The sequence below is a fragment of the Zeus faber genome (assembly GCF_960531495.2).
Source record: "Zeus faber genome assembly, chromosome: 1".
NCBI lineage: Eukaryota > Metazoa > Chordata > Actinopteri > Zeiformes > Zeidae > Zeus > Zeus faber.
Genome location: NC_137193.1, coordinates 57,137,185 through 57,150,239, shown reverse-complemented (window position 1 = coordinate 57,150,239; position 13,055 = coordinate 57,137,185). Strand labels below are relative to the sequence as shown.

General features: G+C 43.9%; 1 protein-coding gene across 2 annotated transcripts in view; it reads left to right on the top strand.

Annotated features, from left to right (window-relative positions):
* adcy1a (adenylate cyclase 1a) overlaps positions 1 to 13,055 on the top strand; it is a gene marked incomplete at both ends in the record, with an annotated part of 32,302 nt that overhangs the window by 14,848 nt on the left and 4,399 nt on the right. Inside the window, 14 exons of one of the 2 annotated variants that reach the window (XM_080008029.1) lie at positions 700 to 827; positions 2,940 to 3,098; positions 3,258 to 3,399; positions 3,951 to 4,106; positions 6,089 to 6,283; positions 8,069 to 8,166; positions 8,378 to 8,462; positions 8,680 to 8,769; positions 9,827 to 10,101; positions 10,314 to 10,440; positions 10,756 to 10,872; positions 11,745 to 11,891; positions 12,108 to 12,206; positions 12,707 to 12,821. In XM_080008029.1, the coding sequence (XP_079864155.1) occupies positions 700 to 827; positions 2,940 to 3,098; positions 3,258 to 3,399; positions 3,951 to 4,106; positions 6,089 to 6,283; positions 8,069 to 8,166; positions 8,378 to 8,462; positions 8,680 to 8,769; positions 9,827 to 10,101; positions 10,314 to 10,440; positions 10,756 to 10,872; positions 11,745 to 11,891; positions 12,108 to 12,206; positions 12,707 to 12,821 (1,933 nt within the window). The remainder of the gene's footprint in view (positions 1 to 699; positions 828 to 2,939; positions 3,099 to 3,257; positions 3,400 to 3,950; positions 4,107 to 6,088; positions 6,284 to 8,068; positions 8,167 to 8,377; positions 8,463 to 8,679; positions 8,770 to 9,826; positions 10,102 to 10,313; positions 10,441 to 10,755; positions 10,873 to 11,744; positions 11,892 to 12,107; positions 12,207 to 12,706; positions 12,822 to 13,055) is intronic. The other variant, XM_080008030.1, reaches the window with a different exon arrangement.

Below are 13,055 nucleotides of genomic sequence, written 5' to 3'. Positions count from 1 at the left end.
AAACTTTAGAAATTTAACTTAAAGGATGTTTTTCAGGATATATTTTTCTTATTGTCTACAAATGGACCAAAACTGACCTTTCTCCTACTTTCAATACTCTCTGACACTCAGCTATACAATTAAGCACTAAATCAGGGAACCAAATATCACAGACTCTCAAATATTGTTATCTATTATCATAAAAAAAAACAAAAACATTTTTATCTATATAAAATGTACTTCCAAATGCCGAAAAGTCAGTGTTTCTGCGCCAATCTGAGTTACCTTGCATTGATCGAAAATGCAATCGCTGTCACTTCATACAGAGCATAAGGTACCGTGACCATTGTTATGATCAACTTATGCCACGAAAAGCAATGAGCGTGATTTGTGACAATATTGGAAGGCTCACATTTCCAAGACCCAAGCTGGATCTGGGGTTGGCTCGATGGAGACACACTTGCAGACATGATCACATGATCACATTCCATTTACTTCACAGTGCCAAACTTGGAAACAGACATGGAAGCATGTGTCGTAGTCAGTATTCCACTGTCAGGAGTTTATTTATTTGTGATTTGCAAAGGATTTTCTGTCGGGGGAAGGGCTATTATGTTGAAAGTGTGCGGTAGAGAGAGGCGAGGAAAAGCAAATCTTTAACAAGCAAGCCACTGGGAAAGGAGGGCGGTTTATAATAGTCTCTTTCTCCCTCTCTCTCAGGAGAACCACTGCCGGCGAATCAAGATCCTGGGAGACTGTTACTACTGCGTCTCGGGCCTGACCCAGCCCAAAGCAGACCATGCCCACTGCTGTGTGGAGATGGGCCTGGACATGATTGATACCATAGCGTGAGTCACCGATACATTCACCCGGACTGTATATATTCACCTGTCCTGCTGCTGTCTACACACACACACAGACACACACACACACACACACACAGACACACACACAGACACACACACACACACACACACACACACACACACACACACACACACACACACACACACACACACACACACACACAAACACGCGTGTCACACACGCGCGCACGCACACACATACATGCCATATACAGTAGTCCACAGACAGTTACAAATACAAGCACACACAAACACACACATGTAGACCAGGCTCACATATACACCAAGAGCACAATGCAAAGCGCACACACAAACCCTCAACACATAAACACATGCAAACACACACTCTCAAACAAGCTGGAGATATTTTTGACTCGAAAAATGGTGGACTTAAATTTCTTATGGGATGAAAAATACCCTTCCTTTAATGTTGAATGTGAATGTTTAATGTGAAAAGTAACTTTTTGAGAGAGGCAAAGGACTATAACCTTGTAGTTCTACTTCCCTCTGTTGCAGTCATCAGCAGTCATTAGCAGCAGGCACACACCCATGGACAGGCAAATGTAATAGACATGCATATACTCTTTATCTCTGCATGTACACACACACAGGCACACACACGCACACACACACACACACACACACACACACACACACACACACACACACACACACAATCACACAAACACACACACACACACTCACACAGCAGCGGAGCTTTTAGCTTATTCTCCCGAGCGAGCGCTGGCCTGTCATGTTGTTGTCCTGTAGTTCTGTCATAGCGGATGGATGTGACTGTAGGAGTCCTTTATTTCTCAGGACAGGTGCTGCCATATGCATTCAGTCTCCCCTTGTGTGTGTGGGTGTGTGTGTGTGTGTGTGTGTGTGTGTGTGTGTGTGTGTGTGTGTGTGTGTGTGTGTGTGTGTGTGAGAGAGAGAGACGTCCCTCTTTCTTTTTTTCCCTGATGGGCAAGCTGCACACACACACACACACACACACACACACACACACACACACACACACACACACACACACACACACACACACAGACACACAGACACACACACACACGCACACACGCACACACACACACACACACACACACACACACACACACACACACACACAAACACACACATTCACTTGCATCCCTGCTTCTCTCTCTCTTTCTCTCTTTCTTTCTCCTTCGTCTGAAGTGGCTCACCTCCCACTGTCGACAAGGATCTTTGGATAGTGATTTACTGGAGAGGAAAAGCTTTGGTAAAGTCCTGCTTTATCTTCCCTGAGCCATACACAGACACATTTAGGCATATACACCTAAACAAAAGACAGACGCAGACACACACACACACACACACACACCTTGGGAGTGAAACGTTTCTATTTGGAATCCTCAACGCAGAGCAGCTCTCGCTTCATCAAGACAAAAGCGTGACAAGCAAAGAGTTTGGTCACGGTGAACGCAGTATAATACAACGTACACTGAGCTGCGTCTCGGGCTGAGAGCTATATTTAGTCATCCACCTTGTCAGGTACAGCTCCATGCATCAGTGCCTCCTCCTTCCACCACTGAGTCGACAGCTCGGGCCACCACGCCCGGAGGAATTTCCAGCATCATTTCATTTGATTTTGTGGAAAAATCGCCACTCCGTATCTTTGGTCTGTTGGACTGTTTTGCCAATGGCTGCCCCAACCCTAAGAGTAACAACACAGGAAATGTAGGCAATAAAGCCAGGCATGGGATGTGTGAGATCATGGGTAGAGGTGTGTAGAGAATGTGGCCAAAATAGGGTTTGTCCAAAAGGTTTTCAAGCTTTACACTTTGACATGATGAACAGCTTAGACCCTTGGAGTTGAGATGCTACTCTCCCAGATGGAGAAGAGCCAGTTGAGTTTCAGGGAACCCTGGTGAGGATGTCCGTCTAACAGCTCCCATTGGAGTTGAACCAGGCCATGACCATGTCTCCTGCCCTTTTGAAGTCCATATCTCTCGGTCAGCCTGGGTTCCCAAGGTCCATGGTCCATGTCTATGTCTTCTGACACTTTGGTTCAACTGTCCCGTTTCCTGCCCCGCCCCCAAACTCTCTCTGCAGGTCCGTAGTGGAGGCGACGGAGGTGGACCTAAACATGCGTGTCGGCCTGCACACAGGGCGGGTTCTCTGTGGCGTGCTGGGTTTGAGGAAATGGCAGTACGATGTCTGGTCAAATGACGTGACGCTGGCAAACGTGATGGAGGCCGGAGGGCTGCCCGGGTTAGTGCTACTACTCACTTACATGGAAGCCTGTATCACATCACACTGGTCAATGGAGCACAGTAGTAGTACATTAACATTATTAGGATCCTATACCATCTGTAAAAAGCTTAAGCTTAATGGCTTCACTCCCAAATAAGAGCTGCTTCTGTTTCTCAGCAAGGTGCACATCACCCGGACCACCCTGGAGTGCCTGAACGGAGACTATGAGGTGGAGCCGGGCTTCGGACACGAGCGCCACGCCTTTCTTCAGAAACATCACATTGAGACCTTCTTCATCGTACCGTCGCACAGACGCAAGGTTCATTGCTCGTGTTTATTTCCCTTTTTGCATATTATAAGGGAATACCTATTGTTATTTGTAGGATTATTATTTATATAAGTCCAGCTAAACGGCTGTATCTCAGACCTTGATTGGCAAATATTTATGCGTGGCGGCAGGCGGATCGAGCGCTAAGCTGACGACACACATTTGTCCTGCTTCTCTGCATCACACTGACCGTACATCCAGAACGCACTGTGTCACACTGTCATGCTGGGGCAAGGTCTTACGGCTTGAATCCCCTGCATTTATTTCTGATGTAAACAGGAGTGGCACATGTGCAAATGCATACACACACACAAACACACGCACGCACACACACACACACACACACACACACACACACACACACACACACACACACACACACACACACACACACACACACACACACACACACACACACACACACACACACACACACACACACACACTGCTTTTCATAACTGCTTCTCACAGGTTTTATCTTTAATCTCTGATATTTTCTTTTCTTCTAAGCTCCCTGTCTTTCATTCTTCTTTTCCTTCAAGATATTTCCAGGTCTGATTCTGTCGGACATTAAACCGGCCAAGCGGATGAAGTTCAAGACCGTGTGCTACCTGCTGGTGCAGCTCATGCATTGCAGGAAGATGTTCAAGGCAGAGATTCCCTTTTCCAATGTCATGACGTGCGAAGATGATGACAAGGTGAGAGTGTGTATGAGCATCTATAAGGGGATGTGTGTGTGCATGTATGTGTATGAGCATCTATAAGTGTGTGTGTGTGTGTGTGTGTGTGTGTATGAGCATATGTAAGTATATATGTGTATGTATGTGTGTGTGTATAAGGGTCTATGTGTATCTATATGTGTTGGCATGTGTGTATGAGCATCAGTAAGTCTGTGTTTGTGTATGTGTGTCTGTACATCGGACCATTTGTAAGTGCATGCATGTTTGTAAGCATCGGTCAGTTAGTGTGCATGTGTGTGCGCCTGTGAGAGACTGTTTGCGACATGAGCTTGCTCATATACCACTGTACTGTACATAATAGGTATTAGTATTTCAGGCCTGCATAGTAAATATCCTTTTAATGGGCTTGTATGTTCAGCACTGATGGAGTGAAATCCTGCTTGGTTCGCTAATCTGCTGCACACACACACACACACACAAACACACACAGACACACACAGACACACACACACACACACACACACACACACACAAACACACACACACACACGAAACACACAACACTAATCGCAGCACTAATCCTGATTTCTGGATCTCTCAAGATGATGAGTACTGCAGTACAGTACGCCTCAGATACTTGTTTAAAAGTACACTAAGTTTGTGCAATGAATAGTTATAAAGTTCCTGACCGAAACACACTAGTCGTTTACCTTTTACTCTGAATGTTTGTGTGCGTGTGTGAGGTGGTGTTTGTGTGTGCCCACATAATGCCATGTGCAATCGTGTTTGTTGCTATCTAAAAATTAAAGATTATGCTTCTATGTGTGTGTGTGTGACCATTTCTTTTTTTGTGAATTTAGATGTTGTGTCTGTTTCCTATTAGCCTGCTATATGTGTTTGGTTTGGGCCACGATGACTCAGCATTGAGTCGGAGTGTGGTCATGGTTTGGTGGAATCATTAGGTCCGGCCATCAGAAATAGCCCGTACACTGTAATCCGCCCAACTGTTTGAGCTCTGTCAGGCTTCAGAGCGGCAGGATCCTGGGGAGACAACGGTTGCTAGTTAGGAACCTCCATCTGTTGTCACATCTTCTCAAAGCGTTAGACACAGTATTACATTGTTGTGATAATAAAATCACATGGTGAACTATCATAGACAACAACATATTTCTGTCATTGTTTTGGCGACTAAGTTGTATCTTATCTGACTATACTATGTTTAAGCAGCCCTAAGACAACAGTACTCTAGTCTTTCGTTAAATCAGCATTCTATTCATTCAGCATCACAAGCTCACACCACCACTATATTGTAAACTGTAATCAGGATCGGCATGAGCACTAATCTACAGTGGGAAAAAAGGTATTTTATGCTGTTATTGTCAGCTGTGTTATATCATGGATACTTACTTTTAATACTGTATGTACATTGAAGAGTGTGTGCTTACATACCTTCACTTCAGTAGAAATGTGGTACTTTCACTTTTACCAGAGTGATTCTGTGTCAGGTGTATTTGTATCTTTACCTCAGTAAAAGGTCTGAGTACTTCTTCCACTATTGGTAGAGACATATTCCATCCTCAAGACATTAACCTCAATTGGTTAAACTAATGATGGTGGATTTTTTTTTAAATATAGTTTACACTTAATTTATGTATTTCTTTATTTATCTATTTATTTATTATTGTCATTGTTATTAATTCATTCATTCATTCATCTATGGATGTATTTATTAATGTATACATGAATTAAATAATTAAATAGTTATTTATCTGTTTGTTTATTTATTATTATTATTATTTTTTTTTTTTTTTTTTTTTTTTTTCATTTTATTTTTTTAAATTATTATTATGATTACGTTTTTTAATATACATTAAAATATATAAACTTTTATAATATGTATATATTTTTTTATAAAGTAACGATCACATCACGTTTGTTATAATACTATACTAATACTATAATATGATACTGTCGGGTACTAACTGGTTGTGTTGTGTCAGCGGCGGGCGCTGCGGACGGCCTCAGAGAAGCTGCGCAGCCGGACGTCCTTCTCCGCCGGCGCCGTGCAGCACTCCCCCGGCACCCGCGTCAACCGGTACATCGGGCGGCTCATCGAGGCCCGGCAGACCGAATCCGAGACCACCGACATCAACTACTTCACGCTGGAGTACAGAAACCGAGACAGGGAGCGGAGGGTGAGGACTCCTCTAGGCGCGCGTTTGCGCACGCATAGACGCGACGGAGGGGAGATGAAGGACCGGTTAAAGCACAAAGACGCACCCGCACCCTAGAAAAAGTGAAAGTACCATACGTTTCTGACGTTTCTACTTTACTAACTGTAGATAAGTACTAGCTCTTAAATGTACTTAAAGGATTAAACGTGAAAGTACTCGTCATATTCATATACAGGTGTAATAGCTATGGCAATGTAAATCCTTATTTAAAGAACATGGCCCTAGATGGACGTGTATCCATATTTTCAAACCGAAATGTCTATAAATTTAAATCCAGATTAAAAAAAAAAACGAGTAAAAAGTAAAGATATTTGCTTTGAAACGTATGCAGTAAAAGTCGAAAGTGTTGGAAACTGAATATAAGTATGCAGATACGAGAAAAAGTACTGAAGTACTTGTACTTTGTTACTTTCCACCCCTGCTTAAAAGAGACGTGGAAGACGTAGAAAGGGTGAAATAACTGGAGGTTTTCCTTGCTGCATTTGAGGTGGCATGCTTCTGACTCTGTACCATACTCTTCCTCTGTTCTTCCTCATTCCATCTCTCTTCCACACACGCACACACGCACACACACACACACACACACACACACACACACACACACACACACACACACACACACACACACACACACACACACACACACACACACACACACACATCACAGACAACAGGCGTGGGAGTGAGGGCAAGAGGAGAAAAGGAGGAAAATAGTGAGAATCAGAGATCATGTAGGGTGTGTGTGTGTGTGTGTGTGTGTGTGTGTGTGTGTGTGTGTGTGCGTGTGTGTGTGTGTGTGTGTGTGTGTATGTGTGTGTGTGTGTGTGGAATCCACCCACCCTCTCAGGAGGGGGTGCAGCTAATGACTTGGGAGCGTCTGAGCAGCACACGTGATTTATTTCTCCTATGTGTGCGTGGGTAGGGACATAAGGGAGACACGGAACAGGGAAATAATTTGTGCGTGCATGTGTGTGTGTGTGCCTGTGTGTGTGACTGTGTGTGTGCGTGTGTGTGTGTGTGCGTGTGTGTCGGCAATCCAAAGCCTATTACTTGGTGAAAGTGAAATTGTGAGTTAATTGTCATTTCCTGGAACTCTTTCGGAAATGGAAAGCTGAAGTGGAATTCAAAGTGCCATTACTCATGTAAATCAGGCGTTAAAATGTTGGGTAAATATTACTCCCAGCACAGCGCCGCTCAATTACGAGATAAGAAAAGATAGGCACAAGATGCAATGCATTTTCTCTTTACCCTTCTTAATGTCACCTACTACAACCACTTTTATTTTGAAATTAATGACGTAATGACTGCTAGAGTAGACAGTGTCTGGATGAGTTAGCAATGTGATGAAATCTGTAGATATTAAAGACATAGTTAGAAATGCTTTAGACTGATTAACCAAAGAAAATGTTTTATCCTGATAATAACATTTAAGTGATTAAGCTATGATTCTGTGGTCTAACATATTGGATCAATATCAAATTTAAGTGATTGAAAAAATGTTTTGCAAGTAAACAAAGGACTGAGATAAAACTTGTAGAATTATGCCCCCCGGTATTCATGTCACAATCAATTATGATTAGCAACATTTATTTTAAATCGATTTTTCAAGGAAACGAGCATCTGTGTTTTCACCGTATTGCTTTGTACCTGTTTTCCTTCCTGTTTTTCCTTTTTTTTTTTTTTTTAACTTTATTTGTTCCACTCCTACTCCTTCCCTCGCTCTCTCTTCTCTCTATTCTCTGCCAGTACCAAGAGGTGTACGACGATTATTTCATCAGCGCCGTCGTCCTCTCGCTGATCCTCGCCGCTCTGTTTGGCCTCCTCTATCTTCTAATGATCCCGCAGTACGTAGACAAACACGCACACATGCACGCACGCACACACACACACACACACACACACACAAACACACACACTAACACACGCATGCCCACGCGCAACGTGCATTGGTGGTCCATTTGCGTAATGGAACTGGATAAACATGATGGTTATTAGACACAGCTGGACAGCCGCACCGCAGTAAACGTGTGTGTACCCTTCTTTTCCTCCCAATAGGGGAATGCTGAACCTGCTCCTGCTGGTGCTGTGTGTGTGTTTCCACTTGGCCTGCGTCATGTACCTGCACCTCACCCGCATCCAGGTAGGAACCCCCCCCCCCCCCCCCCCGCCCCCCAACATCCGCCATCTTCCCAAAGCAGGTGGATCAGTACAGTTGCTTCACTATGAGCTGAATAGGAATAGATGAGTCGAATTCTACATCAGACTATACCACATCGTCGTTCCACTGCTTGCTGACAATAGGCTGACGTAATAACTATAATATTATTATAGTTATTGACTCATTCTTTCAACACCAGTGCCACCCGGGCTGCCTCACCATCAAGATCCGCACGGTGCTCTGCGTCTTCCTGGTTCTGCTCACCTACTCCATAACACAAGTCTGTGTGGTAAGGGATTGGAGTTCAGTGTGCTAGTGTGTGTGTGTGTGTGTGTGTGTGTGTGTGTGTGTGTGTGTGTGTGTGTGTGTGTGTGTGTAAGCACATGCAAAAGTGCATAATCAGAGCTGTCACAGTTATTACATAATCATAACCATTTTGTAGTTGTGTCCACTTTCATGTGTTTCAATTCAAATTGAAGGAGAATTTTAAACAATTTTTAGAAATGTCTCAATAAATGCAACATATATATATTTCTATAGTGAAAGCATACTTTTAGTATATTAAGTGTGTTACCCAAGTATATTTCTACACTTTCTACACCTATTTTGGTTCTTATTTTTGATTTTATGTACTAATTTAAAGTAGAGCTTTAGTATACTAGTCATTATTACATTGTAAGGTTAATGTAAGTACACTAAAGTATCTTGAGACATTATCCTACAGTATAAATGGCTCCTAAGCTGTACTTCAGTATACTTGCTAAAAGTGTACTATTTATTTAGTATATTTGTAAATGTGCTTAAGCATACTTAGCACTAAGCACTTACTAGTTTAAAGTTTAACTTAAGTACTACTTTTTAACAGTATATTTCTCAATATATATATATTTCAAAAGTATACTCAAATATACTTAACTGAAGCTATGTCTAGATAGATATTTTATTCATCAATCATTCATTGAAATTGCAGTTTTAGAGCAGCTCAAGTGCAAACAATGGGCACTCATAAAAAAAATTATAAAATTGACAGCATTCAATAATCCTAATCATGAACTAAAAAAAGTCCAAAAATTGTCACGATACAATAAACCTCAAATCAACAAAAAAGTTGAAAAAATTGAAATATAAACCTATAAACAATAAAAAGAAACCTAAAAATTAACAATAAGCAATAAACAACAAAACATTGGAAATAACTCTGGTACAGTAGTAAACTTATTTAAAGCGTACAATTTTTGAATATATTAAAAAATCAGCTTCAGTATATTCCTCAAAAGTGTATTAAGTGTGCTGATTATTTCTCTGTTTGATAAACCAGTGCATGACACGTGCACTCCCTCCTCCAGGTGGGCTCCGTACCATGGGGGCGGGGGCCTTCCAACCTCAGCTCCTTCCTGGAGGCACTCACCGCCGATGCCCTGGATGGCGTGCCGTCCAACGGGACGCTGGCAGAGAGGACATGCCCCAACATGGCGTATGCCCTTCTGTCCTGCGTGGCGGGGACCCTCACCATCGTTCCCTACCTCCGTGTCTCCTCTCTGCCAAAGATCCTGTTGCTCCTCTTTCTCTCCACCAGCTACACCGTTGTCATGGAGACTAGCGGCTATCGCCAAGCTGTGGGGTAAGCGTGGGTCACATGGAGTATGGCGTTTGATATGGTAAATTTATGTGCATTTATTATGTTTGTTTGAGTTGTGCTTCTCTTTCCCTATTTCTGGTTGTGTGTGCGTGTCTGTTTGCTTGCGTGTGTGTGTGTGTGTGTGTGTGTGTGTGTGTGTGTGTGTGTGTGTGTGTGTGTGTGTGTGTGTGTGTGTGTGTGTGTGCGTCTTTCAGAGGAGGCTTTCTTCACACAAGGGGGTACGATCCCGTGTTGGCTGTCTTGCTGTTTGCAGGGGCTCTTACTTTACACTCCAGACAACTGGATCTAAAGCTACGACTGGACTACATATGGGCTACTCAGGTCTGTGTGTGTGTGTGTGTGTGTGTGTGTGTGTGTGTGTGTGTGTGTGTGTGCGTGTGTGTGTGTGTGTGTGTGTGTGTGTGTGTGTGTGCATTCTTTTGGTGTGAATAAAGGGCATTGAGTGTGTGGGTGTGTTGGCGAGATCAGCAGGCTTGTCATGTTTATAAGATATTATCCCCCTCTAGTGTTAAGGATGAGCAATTACATGTAATTTCCCCCTCCTAACTGAATTCACAACGAAGGCATGCTGTGAGTCTCACTGCAGAGACTATTAATTATACTTCATGGCAACTTGTGTATTTGTTTGTTTTCCAGGCAGAAGAGGAGAGGGACGACATGGAGAAGGTGAAGGTGGACAATAAACGGATCCTGTTCAACCTGCTCCCCGCTCACGTGGCCCAGCACTTCCTCATGTCAAACCCCAGGAACATGGTGAGCAGCCGCAGCCACGGTTGCTCTCGGGAACGACTGTAAATTATTGCGAAACAGTGGTCAAAGCAGTTTTGAGGCCGTGGTGTTTGTCTGCTGAAGCCTTGGTTGAAGTCATCCCAACAAGGAATATACAATAATGGATGAGAACAGCCATCACTCAGACCACACAGCTACAAAAGGTTCAGTTTGACTTAAGAAACAGGTCAGTCGGCATTCTTATACGGCGAATGACATCATCCCTGCCGAGCCTTCCCTTAAGGAAAAACATCCCTGATCCTGTTTCTGCGTGGGGTTGAAGTGCCAGTGAGCTGTGGCAGTTCACCGTGTCCATTTCCACTGATTGATATGAACATCCCTTCCCACTGATCCCTGTTCTTTTTCCCAAAGTTCCCCTTTCCAACGTTGCTCATTTTTTCGGGAAGCAGCGGCGTCAAACATCCTTGACCTGTGAATCAGGAAGTGTGTAGCCCTTCACGAGGGCTGGCTTGTAATGTAAACACTGCAGGCAGGAAGTTTGTTTCCCCTCATGAGCTAGAAGACGTGGAACGGCCCCCGTCATTGGTCTGGGCTAAAGTTCATCCCCACATGCTGTGTTGATGCTGCATCCTGGTGCTACGTGGGGGCCGGGGGTTAGGGACACGACTTATTTTTTTGCAATTGACCCCCTAGGCTACGATTACAATTTTAAGTTCCCATGCCTGTGAAGCCTGTTCCCATTTGCGCAAAATATGACTGATTTATTAACGCCTGACAATGCTCCGTGCTTAACGGTTAACGGTTAACGTTCTGCCTTCCTCGTGCTTTGTAAAACTCCCCAAGTCTGTTCAGGTTTAGGAATCCCTGTCGTAATATAAATTTGATTTCCTCTCCAGGACCTGTACTACCAGTCCTACGCTCAGGTGGGAGTGTTGTTTGCCTCCATTGCCAACTTCAACGACTTCTACATTGAGCTGGACGGGAACAACATGGGAGTGGAGTGCTTGAGGCTGCTCAATGAGATCATCGCCGACTTTGATGAGGTGAGCGAATTTGTCGAATCAGGCGGATCAGCATCCCGTCAAGGAGGGCGCCGGAAAAACTTGAATTACCCGATCGCTCGCACCGAAAAAGGCGTTTAGACTTAAACCCTGCTACTTATAGGTTCTGTTCATGTATTTGTTTGTGGGCATTTGTAATGTTATTTCCCTCTCAAGAATTCGATTAATGCTGATATCCATTTGTGTTTTGTTCCGTAGCTGATGGATAAAGAGTGCTACAGTGACATTGAAAAGATCAAGACCATCGGCAGTACATACATGGCTGCCGTAGGGCTGGTTCCTACCACCGGCTCCAAGGTACCGCACGCCACGGCGGAGTTTCTCCCACGCTCACGGGTCTCTCCGTACGCGCACGTGTTCATTAGCGTTTAAGCCACCTTCCCTGTTTTCAATACGCACAGCAAGAGGATAGCTATCGCTGATTTCATGTTGCTATTTTGAGCGCCCTCACGTTTTCGGGCCCAGCAAATCCTCTCAGAAGGGATTACCAGCTGTCATGGCGTCAGCATATTTTGCATTCGTGACGTGGAAATACGACAAACAAAAGAGCCCTTTCTTGGGGGTTAGTAAGTTCATGCAAACGTAACAGTCAGTCATCATAGTTTTGTCATAGTGAGGAACCGTGCTCACAACTGTTATGAAAAGAAAATCACGAGAGAATGAATAGGCCAATTTATTGTGTGTTTATGGTGTGTGCGTGTGTGTGTGTGTGTGTGTGTGTGTGTGTGTGTGTGTGTGTGTGCGTGTGTGTATATGCACATTGTTTGAATTTATTTCTGTTAATATCTGATTTTTAGGCTAAAAAGTCCATCACCTCCCACCTATGCACAGTATCTGACTTTGCCATTGAGATGTTTGATGTCCTGGACGCCATCAACTACCAGTCGTACAACGACTTCGTCCTGAGAGTGGGTGAGTTCTAGACGCTTTCGCACGGACTCACGCATACAGCGCGAACTGTGTCACTCAATGCAAGCTAGATGTCCGTCAAAGACGCCGCTGCCAGTAAGTTTGGTCCGTCCTGCGTGGTAGGAAGCACATCACAGAAAGGGTTTTCCGATAGGAAGCTCGTCACGGTGAGACCTGAGCTGCTGGGTTCCATTGTGTCGGGTATCCTGTGGCGGGCCTGAGACAGGGGGGCTTGTG